The following is a 24,815-nucleotide window of genomic DNA, read 5'->3' on the forward strand; positions in this document are numbered from 1 at the left end:
CGACCCAACTATTATACATACATTTACTTTTTAATATTTAAGCACATGTATTGAGTTAGAAAAGAATTTGCATCACTAGTCTTTGTCTTGGGCATATAAAGATGGTTTTTGTAATTTGGCATGTCTATAGGTTTTGCTCCTTTTTTATTTTGCATTGTGAAAGCATCAGAAATATCAGAGCCTAGTTATATCTCCCAGACCTGCTCATTTTGACCTTTTAATTTTCCCCCAATGAACACATTACTGATTATTTCTCATATATCTATATATAAAAATATAGTGAGTAGAAATACCTTTAAACAAAGGACAGCTTTGATATAAAATAGCGTTTTACACGGAAAGATTGTAAGGTCATTGAAGGCAAATAGCACGCTCATCCGTGGCTATGTGTATCAAGTGTCTCTACACGCGCGCGCACACACCCACACCACCCTCTGCACACCCCCGGCATTGCGATCGCTTCTCATGCCCTAAGCAAGCAGCGAGCTGTGCGGCAGAAAAAGGCCAGGGAACAATCGTGAAGCTAAGAACGGCTCTGTCTCAGTGCGAGGTGTCGTGTGTGCTTTCTCTCTGATAAATTTAGATAATGGAAAGCTTGTTTTTTAATTAAGGAAAATCGGTACCCGGCTCCTTTAAAGATCCCCTAATAGAAAAGGGGGTGGAGAGGAGTGAAGACTGGTGTCTTTTTAACCTTGCTGAAGGACGCAGCAGTATTTATTGACGTATGCAAATAACCAGGGGGAGGAGGTGGAGGAGGAGGAGGGTGCTTGGAAAAACAGGAACCAGAATCAGTTTCTCATTGCAGGGTGAGAGCTCTGAGTTCCGGTGTAAGAGAAAAGAGACGTGGCGAAATTGCTGTATATCTCTGCCCTATAAGCACATCTCTCATTTAGACTGAAGGGAAACAAGGCATCAAAAAGGGTGAAGCATCTTAAAAAATATTTTAAAGGCAATCTAGCACGATCAAAGGTTACATATTCCTAAATGGGGGAGGGGGAAGATTACGGGTTTGCCTTGCAACTTGCTGTAGCGTAGCATTAGCAATAGGACGAGATTTTTGGCTGGCAAATGATTAAAACAGCCTGGTTTGTGGAATGAATGACAATGTTAATAATCTGTCTTTGTGGTTTTTTCCCCTACTGTTTCAGCTGCGCAAACCATGCAGGATGATTTACTGATGGACAAAAGCAAAGCCCAGCCCCAGCAGCAGCGGCAGCAGCAGCAACAGCAAGATCCAAACTCAGCAGAAGCCCCCTCTACACCCATCTCGTCGGAGACACCCAAAACAGAAGACAACAATTCAGTGACTAGTATCGGCACATCGGCTCCTTCCCAAAATAGCAAGGAGAAGATGCAGATGGAGTCTCCCATTTTGCCTGGCTTGAGCTTTCACCAGCCTCAACAAGAACCTGCAGCCGGCACCTCCTTGTCTCCCTCCTTCGGCAGCACCTGGTCTACAGGGACCACAAACACAGTGGATGATAGCTTTTTCCAAGGGATTACTCCAGTCAATGGGACAATGCTTTTCCAGAATTTTCCGCACCATGTCAACCCTGTATTTGGTGGCACTTTCTCTCCTCAAATTGGCCTAGCTCAGACTCAACATCACCAACATCAGCAGCAGCAGCAGCAAGCGCAACAGCAGCAGCAGCGGAGGTCACCTGTGAGCCCTAATCAGGCACCTTTTGCCCAGAGAAATGCTGCTTACAGCCATCAGCCCATCATGACCAGCAAACCGTCTTCCTCCTCTGCCTCCTCCTCTTCGTCCTCCAGCTGGAATAACCATCAGAACGCAGCTTGGAGTACACCTTCCAACCCTTGGGGTGGGCTGCAGGCTGGTAGAGACCCTCGAAGGGCAGTTGGAGTGGGGGTCGGCGTGGGAGTGGGGGTTGGCGTACCCTCCCCACTCAATCCCATTTCACCCCTTAAAAAACCATTCTCCAGCAATGTCATTGCTCCTCCGAAGTTCCCACGGGCTGCACCGTTAACTCCTAAATCCTGGATGGAAGACAACGCATTCAGGACGGACAATGGCAACAATCTGTTGCCTTTTCAGGTAAATGACTACACGCACCTTCTGCATGGTGACAGCTATCAGAAAATTGTGGGTTTTGCTGGGGTGTATCTCTTGTCAGTGTTCTATCTGAGATGCATCTCTGTAACTCTATATTTGCATCAAATAGTCACTTTATATGAAAGAGTGGGGTTGATCCTACACAAAGATTCCAGATTCTGGCCTAAGGTTTACAGTCTTATTTTTTCTTGTAACTTATTCTTAAATGTGACAGAGCTTTCTGAGGATTATTTGGTTCTTTTGAAGGAAGGTAGTAGCTTTCCTTCATAAAAAACAGGTTTGGCAGATTATGGTCTCTTGCTGCTGCATGTTGTTATTTTTTTCATATTCTCCCATATATGAGATACAGGAGATATTAAAATTGCTGGCTTCAGTTTTTGAACTGGCATGCTAATTTTAATTAAAGATGCTTGACCTGAAATCCGGTTAATTATTTTATAACCATCGAGATAACTAATTGTCCTTATGTTGTGATGGGATTTAACAGGGAGTCTGTTTGCATTAGGTATACCTCTGAAAAACTGTATATGTCTGATATGTGCACTGTGCTGTTATATTCACAGTGGATGTTTTGAATACATCTAGAAGCAGCGTGGGTGTGTATGGAAAGAGTGGCGTATCTGTCCTTTCCAGTAAGGAAATGCCTAATACAATTGACGTGATTTAGAAATGGTAGGGAGGTATTGTATAAAATAAACCATTTTATGCTGTTCACAATATTTGCCGAGAAAAGAGACAATAGGACACGACCTTCAGAGCCATATTGCAATGGAGTCTATTTACTAGCTACATAGCTCTGAAATATTTAAAGCTGCAGTGCCCTTTACTGTTTTTTTAATCTATGACGACAAAGCAGATCAATTGCAGCTGAAAGTGGGCCACATAGAAGATTTGCAATTTTAATGCAGAATGAAACCTGTCATGGTGTGAAATCCATTTTAAGTTGAAAAAAGCAGAGCATGTATATGCACAGGGTAAAGTGAATCTCAGATTTCTTCTAGGCTAGCTTATGTAGCCTCAGAGAAATAGAAATTTTCTGTTTTGAAATATAGTGAAACCCTTCATATATGCTTTCTCTTTAGATAATCTCAACAGCATATGAACTCTTAAACATTTTTAACTTACTGGTATGGTAAGAATAACATCTAGATTGACGCTTGGTATTAGAAACAAAGTTAAAAAATGAAATCGCCCCCTGCCACCCCGTGACTTTAAGAGATTGTTGAATATATGCATTCCTGTGCACTTTCCAGTCCCATTCAAGGAGGGCACCTTATAGTCAGCCCAGAAATTTCATTTTGCTGCTTCATTCTGTTTAAAGGGAGAGTTGCTAATTTTTTATTGGCTACCCTCAGTGAAGGCGGAGTGGCTTCTGGTGAACTGCTGGTCAATGTCTCTGTAGCACTGAAGTCTGGAGAAAGCTTATGTTTTAGAGGCATTATGCCTGGTGAAGCCACTATGTTGTATGAGTTCAGTAACACTAAAGCAAATGAATATAACTCTAAGTAATTTTTTAGATGTGGGAAATGTGTTTCAGTTTACAATTATTATTTTGTTTAAATTGTCAACATATAAGAAATTACAAATGATGGTAAATTTGAATTAGTGAAAACAATAGTAAGTAGTCTTATATCTGTGGTTTGGTCAGTGAGATACATCTTTAATGAATACAGAACTTTATTATTGTGACTGAAATTGTCACAAATTGAGCTAGCAGGTATTTAGTCATCAGTAGGGGAAAAAGTAGATAAATGTTTTTAAGGAAAAGTTCCTTTGCTTTTAAAATTAAGGTTTTGAAAAGCTAAAGTATTAGCCAATATGTAAATTTGGGATTGTTCTTCTCTGTGAATCTAACTTATTTTTCTGTTCAACTGAAAGCAAATACTTAGACTACTCTGAGCATCAGCTGGAATAGCAATCTGATTTCAAAGACTCAGAAAACTTTTTTTTTTTTTCCTGTTAGGTGTTTTTTAATACAAGCTGCTGAATTTTATGTACAAGATTGTAATCTGGGTTAATGTTGATGGCTCCTATACTTAAATTGCCAAGGAAGTCTTGAAACCATACTACAGATAGGAGGCAACTGTTTAGTTACATCGACAAAAATGAAATTCTAATTCATAGAAGTTGAATACTTGTTGTCAGGGTTCTGGTTGCCTTGTTTTTTTCCCTTCCCTCCCTTCCCCCCAGCCGAAGTTGGGCAATGTGTTGACACAGTTGACACAGTGAGTTCTACTTGTCAGCACTATCAAGTAATTCTGGCAGGTTTATCCACGTACATCTGCCACCCGTTCATAACTGAGCGTTTTTGGTCTGCTTCAGAAGTGCCTTTCAGTAAAGTTGCTATCAACACATTAATGCACATTAGCAAATCCTTTTTGGTAACCTGTTCTTTTCTCGTGTTGGGATTATAAGACTTACTTGTGGTTTATATTTAATTCCATAGTAGGATATGCAACTCAAGATGTTAGAAATAAAAAGAAAAATATTAATAAGTTCACTGGCTGAATTTACATCAGTAATATTTGTGTTTTAATTCAAGTCTTTGCAGTGATCAAAAATTTAAAGCAGAAAACTCCTCTAATAAAGGCTTGTGTTCTGAGTCTGTAATTTGAAGTCAGCTGACACACTCATCTACTGATATATCTAGTTCCAGAAAAAAAATGTCAAATCTGAAAATGCTTCTCTTAAGAACATCATATAAAACAATAGATGTCTTCATCCTTGAATTTGAGTAATACATTAGTGCACCTTGTATGTCAAAACCAAATGGCATCTGTCCCAAGGAGTTGTGCTGCAGAACATACTGGAATTTAAAATATCAATTGGTGGGAATTCTGTTGGTGTCTGCCTTGTAATTGGTGTTGAAAGGCAACTAAAAATGCTTTGGGGGAGACTGTTTTTCATATAGTTAGGAAAATTGATTGCTCTGTATTAAAAAAATAAATAAATGAAGATACAAAGTTGATGGTCAAAAGGGAGAAGGAAAGAAACAAGTTGGGCTGGAATGAAATGTAACGTAGTTTGCACAAATGTCCTTTGTTGTGATTGTCATGTGACAGGCAGTAGTGTTGTACCATTATGCTAGGCGACCTTCATGTCTGGCATTTGAGGATGGCATTAACTGATTGTCCCTGAGACCTGGGCAACAGTTCAGTTCCTTTTTAGAGCAGAGTGGTGGGGCTTGAAGACAGCTATTGTCATCTCATGCTTCTGAGCTGCTCCCAGAATTCTCTCTTCCTTCACTTTTCTTAGGTAAATGGTATATTGCTTTTGGCCATATGAAGATATTGAGACACAGCTTGTGGGATTAGTGGAATTGATAGTGCCTGAAATAGACCCTTGGAAGTATGGATAAGAAATTCTCTTTACAGTGGATAGAGAAGGAATTAAATGTTTGCAGACCAGTATGCTAATTAAGGAAGTCTATCTTGTGGATTTTTAATAATAACACTACCATAACGATTTTCCAGAAATTGTTCAGGTTATGCTGTTTGCTGAAAAACGTTCTTTAGAAGCAATTAAAAATGCACAACTGCAGGCTTTAGTTTTAAAAATACATAGTGATTTGGTGCTCTGAAAATTCTGGCATATATCAAGTCATTCTTGTCAGCTTCACTGATAAATACTTCTCTAGCAGAAATAAATAAGGCAGCATTTATTATGGATAAAGATAGTTTTAACATGCTAGCGTTTTCAGGGAGACTGAGAAAGGTGGGGTTTTTTGGGGAGGGAGTGGTGTTTTGGTGTTTGGGTTTTTTTCCTCCTTGATTTCAAATCTGGACCAGGATAAAACTATAAGCTAAATTTAGAAATTCTGTAGAAATTTAATATTTCATAATTAAACAAAATGAAAATCCAAACATGCAGCAAGTATAGATTAATAAATATATGTTTGTATGAATATATATTTATAAATTTAGTCATAAATACACTAATTAGTAATACCTTAGCAGGCAAAAATTCTTTGTCATGTGTTGTACTAAACTCACTGTAGTTGTCCTTCATTTCACTCAACAAACAAGGGAATGGCCCACTGCATGATGTTTATAATTCCAGTGTGATTTTTGGTTTAATGATTAATAGAAAGCTCCTTAAGAAACTGCATTCTTTAAATATAAATATAAAAGGTCTTCATGCCTGTGATATTAGCCCATACTTGGCTTTCTCCATGCCAGTACAGATTGATAGTCAAAACAAATGATGTGGATATGCATATATGAATGGAAATATATAGGCATATACAGCAAACTAATTCAGAGTAATTTCTGTTTTCAAGTTCTAGGGAAGAGAATATTAAATACACTAGTAATTTAAGTTTTATAATGTTTGTACAAACTTCTTTACAGACAATGAATTGGCTGTAGCATATTTGTCATAGTTACGTTTCTCAACACTGTATCCTAATAGGTATCTATTAGGATATCTCATGTATCTTCTATGTATGTGTATATGTATATGCATGTTATGATATCTTTTATGTCCTCTGTATATACACACACACATGCAAGTTTCCTTGTTTTTAAGCAACCAATTAAGTTCTCAAAGTTAGTGGAGGCAAAGCAAAGGTGTGAGTTCAGTATGCAGTTGATACTCTGAACAATTGCATATATATAGGTAGGACGTCCTTAAAAGCATTGAAGTTATTTATATAGAACAATTAATAATTTTGTCTTAGAGATTTGATAAATTAATTATCTGCCTTTACTTTGAGAGGTGCAATAGAAGGGAAGGTGAAGGGCATGGCAGTTTATTTTGCTATTTTCCTTCTTGGATCATCCTGTTTTCATTGTTTTTGCCTAGAGGTTGCTGTAGTAAATGAATATAAGAGAAACCTGGAAAAGTATTTTCCTATTCCAGGTGATTTTCAAGAAGAAAATGTGGGTTTTCTGAGTTGATGATGAGTATTTCCATTTCTTCCCCTATTAGCAGTTACCGACATATAGCTGTCCTGTCATTAAAGTCACTCATGAGTGATTCCTGGCTGAAGCATACCAAAGGGAAGCTAAAAAATAGCACTGCTTAGTTTGAAGTTATATAATCATCTTAAACTTCAGATGTATACACCTGAGTTTTGCTTGAATTGAGTAGAATAAACTTTCAAAAACTTTTCAGTTAGGGTGAAGAGTAAAGCATTATATCAAAACTATCCAGTGATGACCTTTGAGAGAGGCTCTAAAGCTGTCTGGCTTTTACTTGTTTTTCCTACCTATCACTTGAGATAGTGTTACAAGTTTGAAAATACTATTCATAAATAAAAGATGCTTGTCCTAGAAATTTAATCCCACAGGAAATAAAGCCTTTTAGAAACTTCAATGTTTTTCCCAAAATAAGTATGCTGCTTTGATTTTGCTTTTATCACAGTAACATGTAATATGTTATTTAAGGAAAAAGATATGTTCCAGACCATTAGCATAATGGCAGTTAGCAGACTTTAGATAGAAAAAATCTCTCTCTTCTTTTCCCAGTTTGCCCCTAGTCAATCAATATTGAAAGCTTTTAATGTGTAATTGTTTGTTGCAACTAACTGCTGAAACTGGAGCCCCATATTCTTTAGGCATCAAAGATGATTGTTTACTTGTATCCCATGTTTTCCAAAAAACAAGGTTTTATTGTGAGAAGATATCAAAAACTGGGTAAAGAAATCCTGTATGATCTTCAAATGGGAGAAACAATAGAAGGTGGAAGTTACCACCTTCTCTCAGGACTAATGAGACTGTTGTGCCCTTTTAGCCTATTACAAGCTGAGATAAGTGCTGAGTTTTGCAAGATGCTGCCTGAAGTAGTTCTTCCTATTTCTCATCTCAGCCTATTTGTTTGGTACAGTGGGCTAGAAAAAAAATTTCAGACAGGGCAGGAAACAGAACTTTCTAATTCCTGCTTACGCAGCATTAGGTCAGCTAAATTTCCCTTTGGACTGTTTCTAGTGTTTATGTGGACTAGTCACTTCTCTCCTAAAGGGAAGCTTCCTAAATGTCCACGTGTGTTTAGAGATAATGTTTTTTCCTCTAGCCTGCAACAAGAGCAAGGAGAACACACAACATCGGAGAGATGCAGCATGCATGCTTCATAGCTTTAGGCAAATTTTCTATTCCCAATATTAGCATTTTGTGTATAAATATATGCAAAATATAGGTGTTTGTGCATCTGTAATCTGTATTTGTGTATGTATAAGCAGTCCATTTTCTCCAGAAAACAATTGTAATTAACTTTTATTAGCACTTGCTTTATAACTGCAATGACAAAGTAGTTTTTGCTGGTATTGAGATAATTCACCTCTTTTTCATACTTAAGTCAAATGTATTTTTTCAGTGGCTATGCAAGTTAAAATAGTTTTCCATTCTCTGTTTCTAACAAGTATGTCAGAGTAGTGTTACAGTTTTTAGACTATTGTCACATTTTATACATTCTGCAGTTTAATTTAGGGTGCCGTTACCATGTTTTGTTTCATTATTTCTTCTTTATTTAGTTATTTCCTGTTTCATTTTGTAGAAATTTACAGAATTGTAAAAGCATGGCTTTTAATGGATTATTAGAATACTGAACGTACTGATAATAAGCAGGTGTCTCAAAGTAGTTAGGTGGATGCACTCTTTGTATATAGAAACACATCTTAATTTGCGTAATTTTTTATATTTACTTGTAAATTTTAAATTTTAAAAAGGCAAAATGTGAAATGCCACAGACATTTTGTGCATCTTCAAACTTGGTTAACTTTTTCTGATTCTTTCTTTTTGTGTAAGTTCCCGGTAGCATTTGTAAAACACAGCTAATTGATACCTTCCTTTTCCTCATTATTATGTGGCTTTGTCTCCTTATTGCATGCTTTTCAAACTCATCTCAGAGATAAAATTGAGAATTTTTCTAAGATCTTATAGAAGCACTGTGCTTATCAGGACAGATCTTGATCTGCTTTGCTACAACAGTGTTAGGAGGATTAGTGTGATCTTCATTCTACAGGTGTAAATAGAGTTTGGAGACATTATTTTCTTCTCAATGCTCAGTCTGAGAAGACTAAGAAGGGTTGTTTTTTTCCTGAAATACTTAGCACATACAGCTTTTTGGAAGTAGAACATCCATTGACTGTCTCAAGTTTGCTGCTTCTGTGAATCTCAAATTATGTACCACAATGTGATGAAAACAAATGGTCACATGTGAAAAATTCAAGTTACATGCCAACTATTCAGGAATAAACAACTTTCCATCAGGAAAGAGAAGAGTAAAATAACTTAGTCTCCGCAATTGAGAAACCCACTTTTCCCTCAACTATGTCATTCTCTGTGCACCTTCCAAATTCTGCGAGAAACAACATAGGACTTGTATAAACAAACAGCCTTTTGATTATTCATAAATGTCACCGATTGCCACTGGGTGATGAATGGTTTTGAAACCTAGCTATAGTTTATTAATGCAAAATGATAGAATATAAATCACACAGGCAATCTTACTGCTGCATTTCCTAACTTTTTTGTGCCTATATGATTTTGCAAAATTATTAATAATTGCAGTTTTCTCTTAAATTTCTTAGAGATTTCACCACAGATTCTGTTACATGTTAAGATGACAACTTTAACATGATTACATGCTTCATCAGTGAAGTTTGAGTCTTTTGTTCACCTCTAAAGATTGATTTAGTAAATTTAATGAGAGTAATGTGTTCAAAGAACATGCTGTCAGTAGGTTTCAGTTTTGGGTGAAGAGTGATTTTGTGGGCATAGCCCCTTTTTTTGTTTCATCTAGCCTTGAACTGTTTGTCTCCACTCCTTTTGGGCTTCCCTTCCACTTCTTTCTGTTCCTGCTTTTTGATCCTTTTTTTTACTGAGGCTTCTCATTTGAGTTGGCCTTCCCTGTTCTGCTTGCTATGTCAATGTGTCAAGTTACAAGGGAAGGCCCAATAAACCCCTGTAGTCATAAGTGAATCATGTTCACTTACTCTGTGGGAATTACTCCTGTGCAAATTCAAGAGGATGATGGGGTTTAAGTAAAGAGAATAGAGTTTTCAGAAATATTAGCTAGAAGTTCTAAATCTTAGAAATTTTGAAATCTTAACCAAGTGATAACTTATTCTGAACATGCTGAACTGATTTTCTTTCCCTGTTTCAGCTTTCATAATGTGTGACTTGGGATGGATATTCACACAGATCAACAAAAAAAACACTTAAGACATAAAAGGAGAAAAGCGTTATGTCGTTGACATGGCTTATATATCTATATCTCTTCTTTTGTGTCGTAATCCTAAATGGATCTTCCAATGAAATTAATCTTTCCTACATGGAAGAATTATTGAGTCATGCTCATCTTAAAAAGATTCGCCCTAAAAAGTTATTTTTGGCAGCACTGTAAGCAATTTAAAGCTGACCTTTTAATGAGAAATGTCAGGCAGCTTTAGAAAGTGATGCTATCTATAGTGTTTTGCTTTTCTGAATTAATCTCATTTATATTTAAGAATGGGTTTTCGGAACAAAGAAAATCACCCACTGAAGCTTTCTTTGTTTTGTTCCGGGAATGGTAAAGGCTTTTTTTGTAAGATTTATTTCCTAAAGGAAATCTTTGGAATTGTTGCTAAAAATAAAACATAACAAACATTTTATTTTAAAACACTTGAATTGTAAAATAATCTTTGGTATGGCACTTTGTAATTCCTCCTTGGAAGCTGATCTTTCATTCTACTTAAAGCAGTGGAAATTTTAGGCTCCTACTACTGCTTATTAGTTATCAATAAGGGGAAAAAACAAAAGGAAGAAGTTGCTATATTGTCTTGAATGTTTATGTAATTCTTATGTGATAAGAATTAAAAAGGCCAACCCAATGTTTTTCACTTGATTTTCAACGGTAATGTTTAAAATGTCACTATACCATAAATGCTACTGCATTATCACTACTCTCCAGTTTGTTTATGCTGTATGTGTAGATAAATTGAATTTAGGAACAGGGACTAGAACCACCAAAGAATTATTTTTCTTAATTTTTGTTATTATTTTAAAATTTACATTTCTTTATATGATCATGATGAAAAAAAGCACGTTTTATGTATTTATATTTGTGTTCTAAATCCTTACTGCTGGTATGTGTGTGTTGAAGTGTGAACTGCAGAATTCTCACCTTTTACAAAGGTGCTTTTTAACATCCTAGGTGATCTCCTGGAAGTTTCTGCTATCTTAAATTTACTATGCTTATCTCTTCAATTAAAGTTAGATTTCTTCTGTCTCTTTCATTATTAACAAGGCAAATAAATAAAAATTAAAATAACTTTTTTGTTTCCATATTTATACTTTGCTGGTAAAATCAGTAATCATGATTTACTAAAACTTTCTCGCTAACATCTGACCGCGAAGTGCTATTTAATTTTAGTTACATGTTAGACAGTGTGTATAACAAACAATTCTTACCCTGGAAGCATTTTAAACAAAAACCCACATGTAATGGGTGAATAGTTTTGGAACTTGTGTCAAATATTGTGGCTGAATGTTATCCTTTATGCATATATTTTTATTTTTACCCAGGATGGCGTTCTTTTACGGAATTTCAGAATATGATTTTTATGCCCTATTTGTACAATTGCTTTTTCTACTGATACTTAAATTAGTATTTTTAAATAGTATAGTTTGTTTTACAAAGTTGCTTTATTAAAGGATGAGGGCATTTCAAGATGCTCTGTTAAATGTTAGATCATCTCAGTTTTTTCAAGCCTGTTTTCCACTGATCATCCATGACCATGATCATCCAGTCTTTTTTCTTCTATTTGTAATGTTCAATTGTTTTCTATTTCAAGCTATCCGATTAAGTATTAAAAAGGCAGTGTTAAGTTGAAAAAATCAACTGTCAAATTTAACTGTTATCCATAAGAAAGTACTTGAGCTTTAGTTCAAGTAATGCACTTTTCTCATGTTCAGTCATTTAAAAAAAAAAAAAATCATATGCAGGTATGACAAGCTCTTGAATCTTGAATGCTTGAAGCATTTTTTCTTTCTATATTACTGGTGGTGCATTGATTGAGGTCCAGTACAGCTTGTGTCTGCTCAGTTTATCAGACAGATACATAGAATGTAAAGAACAGAAAGATAAACTTTATTTAAAAGTTTTTCCTGTGTTAAGCAGCTGGAAATAAGGTAGAGAATTAACAGCGTGTGATAAACAATCATGAAATGTTATATGACCTTACAGCAGTCAACAGTTCATACTTCAGGAACCTTAAATCTAATTTATTAAACTCCCATGTACCCTGTGGTCTCACAAGAAATTGTTTTCAAGTACGACTCAGAGCTTTTTTAGGCAGATTCTTTAATGTAGTATTTTGCTTTGTGAAAGAGATTTGTTAGAGGCATTAATGAATTAACATGTAGGCAGCTTGTGTTACTACCATTTACCTCATGACCTTTACAGTAGTTGTACATTTGTAAAGGGTTAATAAATTATTAATATATTAACTGATTGTTAGGGTCCACCACATTAACAGATGGCTTATAACCAAATTGTAATACCATCTATTGATGTGCTTAGTAACCATTAAGATGTGTGATAACTCTGTCAAATGTTTATTAGATACTTTTTGGTTTTGAAAATTTCTCTGAACTACTTAAAAAGATATGATTACCATAACAGTCTGACCTAATATTTTATGTTGTTAAATACTTTTCTTGCTCATGTATTCTTTGTAGAATCATATTGTTTCTTCTTGTGTCATTTAAAAAAAAAAAAAAAGAGAAACAGTGAAATCTCTCAGAAAGCCTTAAGTAGCACCTGACAGTGCAGTAGGAGGATTAAGGCAGAACAAGGTGGAGGAAATAAAAGTCAGGGATAAGAAAAAGTATGATTTTTATGATACAAAATGAAAATGAATTTGTGATATTTTTATACATGGTAATTCAAGATGACAATGTACCCATTCTTTTTCTATGGATGGCAATTTCTGCAAATAAAATCTTTCAAACTTTAAGCTGGATTTGATATTTCAGCTTGGTGGCTCCTGCTACATTTGGCTACTAACAAATGAAACCATACCTGTGACTTGAGTGATAAAATCAACTGTAATTGACAGAAAAGTTTACAAGTAGTGTTTGATGCAAGCTTCTGCAGGCAGTCTTGCCTTGCTTGTCTAAACAGGAACACACTCTTCTGACATGGTTTTACGAAGTGGAAATAATAGATTACATATATAATATTTTATTCTTTTTAGGCAAGAGAGAAGTAACTGATACTGTGTGTGAAATTTAAAACTACTAGAAATGTAATGTCTAGTGTCTGTTTGGAGGGCTTAACTTTCTAGAGAAACCTGAAAGTTTTCTTGTTACTTCACTTACATAGTAGCCTTGTTTGAATATAAACTTTAACTGTGTTTCAAAATCTTACTCAGTCCTTGGCTCCCTTGAGGTTGTGGAGGAAGGGGTGTAATTTAAATGAACAAATAGGACGATAACAGCTTTTTTATGAATACAGGTGTGAATAGATGCAAAAAGCAACCCTACTGAAGTATCATTTTTTAGATAGCCTGCAATTTTGTTTACTTTTTTACATTTAACATTTTATACTCACAGTTTATAATTGCCCAGAAATTAACAAATAAACTGTTGTCTTCTTTCTGTGTCCTCTTCTGGTTGGTGATCTGAGTTTATAGTGAAAACTGACTCTTGAGGTCATGACCCTGTAGTTAGTGCTATTAAATATCATCCTGGTCTGCTGCAGTTCTTCACATTAGTTCATTGCTTTCTATATGTTGAGCTGATCTCCTCTGTATTAATGATATCTTGTAAATGTTATTAGCATGTTCCTACTTTAATAACCAACATTATTGATAAAATTGGTCTCAAGATTTGTTTTTATGAAACTTTAGTGGTTACTGTGTTAGTGCATTTCTCTGTTCTGCACAATCACTTCTTTCCCTTTCTGTCATTTTCATTCTTACCTCAGTTGTATAATTTACCAATTTTTCCCATTTATGTAGTTACTTTGCTTGTAGCACTGTGTAAAATTCTATATTGTAGCCCTTGTTAGATCAGCCATATCATATTATTTCAAGAACCAGCAATCATACTTCCCTGCATACTGCATCATTAATGTATGATGCTACATTATCTCTGCTTTTAATTTCTTCAAAGAGAAGACATCCCTGAATTTCAATCACGGAAACAAGAAATGGTGTTTGTCATCTGTAGTTTCATAAACTGTTCCAGTTATTGTAGTTCTTGCATATTTATTTTGCTGGTCAGATACACACAATACTGTTCTTGCTTGGACTAGCTTTAGTTGTTCCACTAACTGTGCCTTAATGTCCTTCCACTTTGATTACAGTGTTCACATGCACCTGATACTTCATTTTGAATTGGATACATGATACTGTGTTGTCTCTTACTGGCTACCTGTCTTTACTGTTTACCCTTGTTTACTTGATTTTCTTCTCTGTTACATGAAGACAGATTGCAGAGGCTACGTTATTTCTTCTGATAGGTTTTTGTTTAATTCTTTTATCAGTCTTACTTGACTCTAAGACATTTGTTGTCCAAGCTGTTCATGCTGAACTTCTTATTGTTTCCCTGAATGTGCTTAAGTGACCGAACACACTCATTCTTCTAGCAACAGTTCTTAAGGTTCCTGACAGTCTTTATTACCTGGTACAGAAAAAGGCGGTTTTGTTCCAAATAAGGTAGGCTTTTATCTCGAGACATTTTCACTGTCTTGAGCAAACTTCACCAAATTTTCCCAGTGCTAAATCAGTGTAGCTGTTATAATGTAAAAGGGTAGTGTTTTTCTTGCTCTTATGTGTATCCTTTCCAATTTCTGTGAGGAGTTAACATAAAGAAGGTTTACTTTTGGTTAATTGCCTATTCATACATGTACCTATATATCTTATATGTGAGGTTGGAATTGTAGTTCATTAAAATGAAGCAATGTATTGTGCAGCAGTACTTTGAATGCATGCCCCCTATCTGACAACACAAAAATGCTTATGGCTGCTTCTGAGAGGAAGAAATACTCATTCTGGTTATTTTTTCAGGGCTTAGTATTTAGGGACTTTGTACATGAAACAGCTATTCTTCTCTCATATTCTGTATGCCTTTAAGCCCCTTAGGTAATAAAATATGCAAGTACGCATAGTGTGATTCGGTTACTATTTTAATATATTTCTTACATTAAATATATTATTTTTGAATCTGTTATTAAAAAAATTTATTTTTGCATATGGTGGTTCAGTACTTGCAACCAGAAAGATTCCTTCTTTTTCTACAAAATTTCCTTGGTTCCTTTTAAAAGTAAAGGGCTGCATCAGCATTGAAATGAGAAAATGACTATCCTCTCTAAGAGTACATCTCCAAACCAATATGTGAAGATCTTGTCCTGTATGAAGAGATTAAATGTTTTCCCCCTTTTTTGTTGAAATGTCCATCTGGAGTTCTGGCACCTACAATTATTTTTTTTTTTCCTCAGGAGACTCTGTTTCCTGAGCACAACAGGAATGCAATAGGAGCCTGACTTGAAATATGTCAGTTAAATATTATTTTAGTCATATTGTCCATAAAGCACAGTGAGTTTGAATGACAGTATTTTGTTTGCCATAAGACTTTAACATTTCAGTGATGCTTTTTATTTTTTTAACCTCACCAATATATCCCATGTCACTGATGATCAGTAACCGTACACAAAACCACTGTTTCTGTTTCAGGTAAATCCTTGAGTCTTTTTTACTGCAGTGACCATAACGAATGAAGCTACTGGGCAATGGTGCTCAGGCATCTGTTTGACAGTTATTAGTTGTTTTCTTTTCTATCTAAAGTTTTGTCTCATTTTAATATCATGAGACAGATTGCTCCTATTGCAAATCTTTCTGAGACAATAGCTTCCTTATACAATGTATCTACTGTCTTTTGCATTATGCTCCAGACTGTGAAGAATGGTCATTCAGATCCTTTCACATGGTAGCATCCCAAATACTCTTCTCCCCTGCAGTTTTTGCATGTTTGTAGTGCTTTTGTGTAGTGATTTGAGGTTTGCATTTAACTTGTGCTGACTTAGGTGGTAAGGTCTTCTGAGGTCAATGTTAGTATTTCCTTGCTATAGGATGCAGGCATCATTCTACTGAACAGAGTGGCAGAAGCCCAAAGGTAACTTATCAGTGTTGAACTCTTGCACCGCAGGCCAATGCACCAGTTAAATGATGTCATTTTAATAGCTCAAGGGTGTAATGAATGGCCTTGTAAATTTTACTGCTGACATTTTTTTCCACTTGCTTGTTTTTGTGAATTGATAATCATCTTGGGTGTAACTATGTTAATCCTATATTTTACAAGTGTTAGAACCATTTGTTACTGGAATCAGTAACTATAATAGAAAGTGGATACATCAGCTTTTTGAGATGCATTCAGCCACAGGACTGATGAGCAGATTTTTATCTGAAGCATCATGTTGAACAAAATATGACTAAACATAAATCCAGTCGGTGAGTGTTCAGTCAGTTGTAATGTCTGCAGATCAGTCCTTTCAGTAGTGTAATGGGTGTGAGAATAATAGCTGTTTTGTAGATTCTTTTATTTTTTTTTTCATTATTGTGGGGGATTTGTTTGTGCTTTTAAACACATTGTCTAATTGTTTTGATGGCAAGAGGAAGATGTTTGAAATACTAAGTGTGTTATATTTCTGTTTGCTAGTAATATACAGTTCCCTATTGGAGCATTCAGTTAGGAGCGTTTGACTAGAAGCATTACTGTATTTGAATCTGAGGTGGAGAAATAACACTAATGATCATGTTAAGTGCTATGTTTGACTTCCAACCCCTACTCCCCTGACCCCCCCAAAGAACACAATAAGTAGGCTATAATATAGAACAAGATACATAGCTTGTATCCAGTAAGGCCATAATATGATTTGTTCCTTGCAACTTCAAAACATGAATTGCCTAAACTAGGGAAACAGTTAACGCATTCTTTCCAGACTGCCCTGTAGCTACCACCTCTATTGAAAAGGCAGGGTAAATACAATTGCTTTCCTCTCTGCAGTTTGCAAGCAAATATTGAATATTCAGGAACTTTTCAGGATATTCTGTACAAGTGATTATGATGTCAAGTCTTCTGGCTATAAAGCCCAAACATTTTAAAATTTATTTTGAGTACATATTAAGTGTATGGGAAAGGGGATCTCATCTTAACTGCGAAGTAAAATGACCTTTAGACCAAATAATATAATTTAGATTAGTTTTTGTAATTCTATACAATGCCTGGTTTACCTCTTCCTATGTTTGTGGGTTTTATCTCAATTGGAAATAAGAATTGCAAACATTTCTCTGAAAGATTTTAGTTTTCTTGTAACATTCAGAACTCTGAATTTCTAAGGGGTAAAGTTTGAATATAACCTTTACCTTTCTTTGCAGAAAAATTGCTTGAGTATGTCAGGTTGTCAAGGCTTTTGGATTCAATCTGAGTTCTTGCATGTCAGCTATAAAAGTTTTTTAACACAAGAATATCATTAACTATACTTCTGAAATGCTATTTTCAAATTATATGGAAATGTTTCCATACTCCTTATACAATGACATATTGCTTTATATTTGTATTAAACTTCTTTACTTTTCTTGGAAGCTTTTTGAACAAGCATTAGAAAATTCACCTTTTGCCCAGTGAACTTCTGAACACCTATGAAAATAAAATGGGCTACATTTGGTAGTGAGAAAAGACAGATGTATGAAAAGTCAATGTGTTTCTTCTGTGGGCATTCCAAGAGCAATAATAACATAAGAAAACATGCGCCTTTTTCTTCCAATAAAGGAACATAGTAAATCCAGCTTATTTTAATACTATTCAAAATTAACTGAAAAGATCAAAACGAATGTGGAATGGAAATAAAATTCCATTAAGACTTAGTACTAGTAGCTCTTCTATAGTGCTTTGTATCATGAGCATAGACAAATTTACCCCGTTTTCCTCTCCTATTACATTTTATGCCTTCTTTATTTTGTTTTATTTTATATTTTTATGAAATCCAATATAAGAAAAAAAATACAGAAATTTCTGGTTAATCTTGTTCCGTGCATCTGTGTTGTCAATCATGTTGTTATTGGCAGCATTCCTGCACCAAGCTGAAAAGGAAGTAACACTTGCTGTTTACAGTTTTTAGATTTATTTTTTTTTTGCAAATTGATTTACTTTACTGTGTGACCATATTCCTCAGCTTTCCTGTCTTTTTAAATAGTTTTTTTTTAAACTTTATTAAGAATGCAAGTGGAATTGCATCACAGCACAAGTGGCTAGAAGCTAAAGGCTGCTCAGTGAGTACATAGAGCTTGCTGTATGTGATCATTCATGTGCACTATCATGGCGGATTGAGTATGTCCCAAGCCAAACTTCCCTAATAGTTTTGTTTTTTTTTTTTTACAGTTGCTGGTTTTGCTGCTCTGGGTTGGGATACTGGAGCAAGAAAAACTTGTTTTCCTTGTGTTCTCAGTAATAACCCCTGCTGCAGGTGCTAGAACCGAGTGAACCCAATTTAAAACAGTGCTGGCATTTTAATGTGTGTTTATTCAAAGCTGTGCTTCCACTGACTTCAGCTTTAGTTGGCAATGCTTAGCCAACGTAGTCCTGTGCAGCCAAATCCAGGCTTATATCAGACGCAGAAGAGTGCAACACACCAGTGACCATAGTGAAAAAGTTTACATTGATAGGAACATTGTTTTAAGCCATAAGATTTTTAGCCATTCCCCAGGATTTTGTCCCTTTCTTCTGATTGAAATACTACATGTAATAGCCCAGAGTCTAGTAAATAAAAACTGCTGAGACTGTGAGCCTAACTGGAGTTTTGGTATTCTCTGGGAAAAAGTTAGTAGTACAGTGAGTAGAGACCATCAGTTGCTTGGCAGAGTTGGACTGCAGAAAGTTTGAAAATCTGGCAGTATAAAAATGTAGAATGCTGAAATAACTTACTGAAACTTAAGATATACTTTTCAGAATGTAAGAATCTTGCAAGGTTAGTCGGAAATCAGTTAACAGATGGAGTGAAATATATACACAGGGAAATGTATCCTTGGGGTGGTCTACGTATATAGGGTTTTGGTGCTTTTATACTAAAAAACACGCACATCAGGATTATCTCTCAGCTCAAGGATTGAGCACATGCACAAGTATATGATTAAGGTTTTTAAGTATAGCGAATAGCTACGCTTGGACAACATGTCAGATTCCTGACATGCTTTGTCAAGGTAAAACTTTTCACTTTCTGACTGTAGTTTAATCAATTAATGGTCAAGTGTCTCTGCTGCCATAATCCTCTGTAGAGACAGAAGAAAAAGGCTTCTTGCTCCAGAAACTGAAGCTGTTTGTTCTCCATGTCTCTTCCATGGGATATGTTGGTCATTTCCTTTTTTAGTTCACTAGTTCCCATTCTTTTGGGCTACCTGCTCAAGCTGAGTAGTGAGGGAGCCAGGCTGTTTTAAAGTCCACTTAATGCTATATTAAGTCCCCAGCTATAGATCTGATCTTTGCTTTGACATCCATAATGTTGTCATATATTACTTTCTCATTCTTTACCTTTTCCTCTTAGCAGTAAAGACATGGTTTGTGTATCTGTAGGGAGGGAAGAGAAGTAGTGCTAGGTATGCCTTGCCCTTACACGTCCATGATCTGTGGCTGAAGGGGACAGGAGAAAACACACCATGTTGCAGGGTATGACAGAAGAAAAAGGTTCTTTTTATTTCAAATGATACACATATATGTAAATTACATAGTTCAGGTAGTGCTAATCTTTGTTTCATAATTAAGATAACCTTTAATTTTAAAAATGGTTTTTTCCCTCCTGGAATTTGCTGACACACTGATTACACCTCAGCCATCTCCTGGAAGAAGCAACACAGGCATCTGTCCTAGAGCTAAATAGACCTCTTCCAGGCGCTGTTTTGTTTCATTCCTGTAGCTCGTTCATTATGTATATTGGATGGAGACTGGAGACCTCTAAAATTATTATGTTTGTGTAATTAAAGACTAGCATAATACATATTTACAAAAGTGTAAAATGTAAATTATTGTATTTTTCTCATTTTATTTTAGTGTCTTGACTCTGCAGTTAATTTTGGCAAAGTTACTGTTCTGTTTGGGTTGTTGTTTTTTTTAAAATTGACAGATTATAGACCCTGTTTGTTGTGACATTTTTAATCAGCCTAACAAGTAAGATATTTAGAGGTAGAAAATTGAGACCCAATTTCAACTGGAGGTCCATTTCTCTTTGTAATCCTTCAAGAACCTGATCCTGCATATACATTTGTAATTTTTTTCACACTTTGAGGAAGTCTGTGTCATGAATGATCTTAAAGATAACAGCCAAGGGCTGGGAATTGAAGTTCTGTGACCCATATGTTCTTTTTCTTTCTTTCAAGATGAAAGTATTGTAAGAACTGAACTACTCTGCTGTATACACTGGAAGCTAATAAGGAAAGAGCTGCTGGCTCCTCAATCCAACATGGGCAGGCTGGACTTAATCTTTTGTTAATTTAATGATTGTTGTGTAGCCAAAGGCAGTGCCTTGTTGTTGGAGATGTGGCTCTTATCCATAATGTAGTTTACCTAAGATCCTAAGTTTTAGGATCTTTGTCTTCTCTAGAAGATCCCAGCAGATTTTCCAGACTTCTTCGATTTTCAAATTGCTTTTCCAATTTTTTTGTTCTGCTTTATTGTTCTGTAGTTTATATTTTGATTTCCATTTGTGGCCTTAGTCCCAGAACTTGCAAAATTCTCATGTGCACTTAAGGAGCTTTATGAATTGTTTCTGTTGTTGGGATTATTTGGCAATAGGTTTGTAGCCTGTGGAAACAATGCAAAAGGCAAATCTGGGAGATGGAACAGTATCAGTTCATAAAACTAAGCAAACTTATTCATGCTGAGAAATAAGGAAACATCATCCTTTGTGTGTGTGTGTGTGCAGATTCACGAAGCCTCCTGGGACAAGTTGCTGAATTTAGGAAACAGTCTGCTTAGTACAAGTGAGCTACTACTGAAGTTAGTATGAAAAATTGTAACAGCCCTTTTACTTAGGAGCTAGAATGTTAGCCCTGACCTGTTTGCTTTACCACCCACACTACAAAATCTGTAGTCTGCATGCATTTTACATGCCACAATATAAATGTAAAAATCTCGTGTCTAAATTTCCTTTACTTGGTTTAGCTCACTCAAGTACTATAGTGGGAAGGGTTAAAATTGCATAGGTTTTGATAAAATTGGCCTTCCAGTGCTCAAGGGAGGTGTAATTTCATCTTGCAAATATACTACAAGTTTGTACGCCCTGTAAAAGGTTAGAAAGATCCTACATTCTAGCAAACCTACCCTGTATAGCCTTGCCTTTGATGCTGCAATAATTTTTTCTTCCCTTTTTTCACGTGTCCATGGGCACAGTTCCTTGGGAAGTTTTAGAACAAAGTAGGACCTCCCAGGGATTTGCTGCTCTAGAAGGATACTTAAAATATAACATGTATTTGTTAACAGAGGGCAATTTCATGCAGTTTGTAGTCTCTGCCCTCTTCCGAACTTGTTCCTTCCAGCCTCTAAGACTGTAATCTCAGGAATCTTTGAAGCTGGAATAGACTATCATTGTAGCAAAAGCAGCAGTCCTGCCCTTTTGCCTTCCTGCCAGTTTTGGTTTTACCAGCTGAGCTCTTCTACAGCTGTATAGTAAACCAGATCAGGGGACTGCTCTGACTCAAAAATACTTCTCTACCCCTATTCAGTATATAGGATGTGTATTGCTTTCATCTTTTTCTCTTCAGAAATATGCTATAGTTCAGTACTGTAACCTGACCTGCTAAAATACACAGCACAGATATTTAAACAGTGTTTAAAAGGAAAAAGTAGAAAAAGGGAAGTAAAATTCTTGCTTTGAGTGAATTAAATAGAATCTATTTAGTCAAGTTACTAATATACCATGAATAGAACTTTTCTTTTTAAATCCAAATTACACTTTTTATCTAGACTTGCATTTTTTTAAGTGAATATGAAGTAAACTAAACTGCTCTCCCCTATTAAATATTACCAAGCAGTGGGTTCTTTTAATGAAAATAAAGTTTTCTGTTAGGAAAAAAAATACCTCGGGGTTCTTTTGGCAGTTTTTTGTTTGTTTTGCTGTTGTTGGGGTTTTTTGTTGGTTGTTTTTTTCCCAAGATCTAGTTAAGATTTCCTAGGCATAATTTTTTTATATATATTCCATATGTAGTGACCCACTTGGATAGGTGAGCACAAGTACTCTCTTAAATACAGTATCCAAATGTTGGCATTCTAATCACCTGTAGAAGACATAAAAATTGTCAGTAATGAAAATTGAAGATCAATGAGCTTATTTGAATGTAGTGATTATTGTAGCTTCTAAGAGAAATCTAGTATTGTTTGACTGCCAAAAAATGCTCAGTAGATGAAATAAATGTGTGGAGAAAATAATACTAATCCACTTACAGAAAATACAAATTGATATGTTGGCAAAGGGAAGTTGGATCTTCAGTGTAGAGTAGGCAGACTGTAGGAACAGGAGATTTGTTTGGCAGTAGGAAGATCTGTATTTCAGAGCTTTCTTTAACAAACTTTTAATAATATATTTATTTGAATTCCAGAAAATATTAAAACTTAATTCTACAATTGAATGCATTCTCTCCTTTAGTTTTATTTAAAGACAACCTAAAAAAAAAAAAAAGATAATTCAAGAGAAGTAAAACTTGTGTTACATTTGCTATGGATACTGCTACTTTTTGTCTGAGGGTTTTAGATTTTTTCTCAAGCAAGATTATCTTGTAATAACCAGTATGTGGAAACCATTGTTCCAGGAATTTTGGGAGTATAATGCTATGAAGGTTTCAGTTTGCACAGTCGAATATTATACCGTTCTTTATTAACTGTAGTATAGTATGGTATACCAAGAAAAACTGCTGTCTTTTGCATATTTGGCTTTGCTGCTTTTTTTTTTTAAGTGATAGTGATGCGAATAAGAAAATTAATGGTTTTTAGAAACTTTCTGACTGCAGCGGGACAGTTCTGGTGCGCTGTCCCGTTGCATCCACTACTATAGATACATGGTCATGAGATTTCCTGCACTGCCCTCCACCCCCAAGATTTTTCCTGAACTTTGAAACTGTCAATTTTAATCTACTGGGGGTTTTTTGGGGGGGTTTGTGTTGGGGAGTTTTGGGGTTGGGGTATTTTTATGGGTGGGGGCTGGTGGTGGTAGTGGTGGGGTGTGTGTGTAAGGATGTGTCTCTTAAAAAAACCTAGAAAGTGAACTACAGCAAATTAAAAATGAGAGATTCAAACAATACAAATCAACCCTTGCTGAGTGCCCTAGTCTGAAAGTATTGCATATCCTATTTTGCTTTCAGTTTTGTCTTGCATCTTGTGTTTTTCCCTCAATCCTTTAAGATTCATGTTAGACATCTAAAGAATGTCTTCATATTTTCTGGAACAAATGTGCCTGCTGGCATCTTGAGCATTGCTTGCTTCTACTCTGATGTGTCAGAAGGCAGATGATGAAGCTATAAAACAAAAATCTCTGAAGTTCACACATAATTTCAGTTCTCCAAAGTAAACAGTAATATTGCTTTATTTTAAAGTTCTTATTTAAATGATAATTAAAAAAATATTGTTTGCATATATATTTTAGAAGTATTAAAAAGCCTGTCTGCATAGCTGTACTGGTGAGAGCAGCAGTTGCAAAATGAAGGGTATCAATTTAACAGTTTAGGCTTATATTCATCATTTTTTTGGTAATATAAAATAATTCTATCACGAAAAAATGTAGAGTTGGATGCTGGAGTTTTATAAAGTAAGAAATGAGCTTGTCTTAGAAAATGTTTTTTTTTTCTATAACAGTTTGTCTTTTTTCTTTTTTTTTCTTTTTTTTTTTTCTTTTTTTTTCTAGGACCGGAATAGGCCCTATGACACTTTTAACTTGCACTCTTTGGAAAATTCCTTAATGGATATGATAAGGACTGATCATGAGCCTCTGAAAGGTAAACACTACCCTCCCAGTGGCCCACCAATGAGTTTCGCTGATATAATGTGGAGGAATCATTTTACAGGTTAGGAATATTCATATGTCCATGCTTGCTTGGTGTTTAAACAAAAATCAGCTTTTCAGTATTGATATAAACTTTTTGCTAATAAATGAGTTGTCAGTTATGTAAAACTTCTTTTCCCATCTTAAGATAATAATCTCTGCTGTAGGAAGATAAGGTGAAATGTGTATACATTTACTGTAAGTGCACAACCAGATTATTTAACTGGCATTTCTGAAACTTGGTTCTGTGTATCAACAGGTTGCACAGTTGGGTCTCCTGCTGCAGTCACTCAGAAAATGTGTAGTGCAACTGGAGTCCAATTGTTATGTTCAACATGTTATTCAAGGTTAATACTGCTCTTGCTTTTGTATCATCCGCTAGTATACAGGGTTCCAAAACAACCACTCTATCACGCTAACTCTACAGTTTTTTTCAGGTTTATTTTAAAAAAATGTATTTTAATTTGGATTTCAAATTGTTAGGAGGAGCCAAGAGCTGTTAGATGTTGTTAAGTGCTCGGAAAGTTTCATTTATGCTACTCAGCTGTGTTTGTTCTACCAGATGTAGCATTGTTGATAAAACCATTTCTAATACTTAGCTGATACTGAATGGTGAGAGGTTGTGGCAGCATTTCAATGTATTAATATTCCCACTTGACCTGGACGCTCCCTTGTCTTAATCTTTCATTGGATAAGTTTAAAAATAGGTACACATTCTTGCTCACTTGCATTCTTGCTG

At 35.5% G+C, this 24,815-nt stretch overlaps 1 protein-coding gene across 3 annotated transcripts in view; it reads left to right on the top strand.

Moving 5' to 3' along the window:
- Positions 1 to 485: 485 nt before the first annotated feature.
- The window catches only part of CPEB3 (cytoplasmic polyadenylation element binding protein 3), an 82,710-nt gene continuing 58,380 nt past the window's right edge, over positions 486 to 24,815 (top strand). The window contains exons 1-3 of one of the 3 annotated variants that reach the window (XM_084264771.1): positions 486 to 550; positions 1,149 to 2,056; positions 23,939 to 24,098. In XM_084264771.1, coding sequence (XP_084120897.1) covers positions 1,160 to 2,056; positions 23,939 to 24,098 — 1,057 coding nt within the window. In that variant the 5' untranslated portion in view covers positions 486 to 550; positions 1,149 to 1,159. Of the gene's footprint in view, positions 551 to 1,148; positions 2,057 to 23,938; positions 24,099 to 24,815 lie in introns of those variants that run through there. The other 2 variants (XM_084264772.1, XM_084264773.1) reach the window with 2 other exon arrangements.

The sequence above is a fragment of the Gallinula chloropus genome, assembly GCF_964237585.1.
Source record: "Gallinula chloropus genome assembly, chromosome: 5".
NCBI lineage: Eukaryota > Metazoa > Chordata > Aves > Gruiformes > Rallidae > Gallinula > Gallinula chloropus.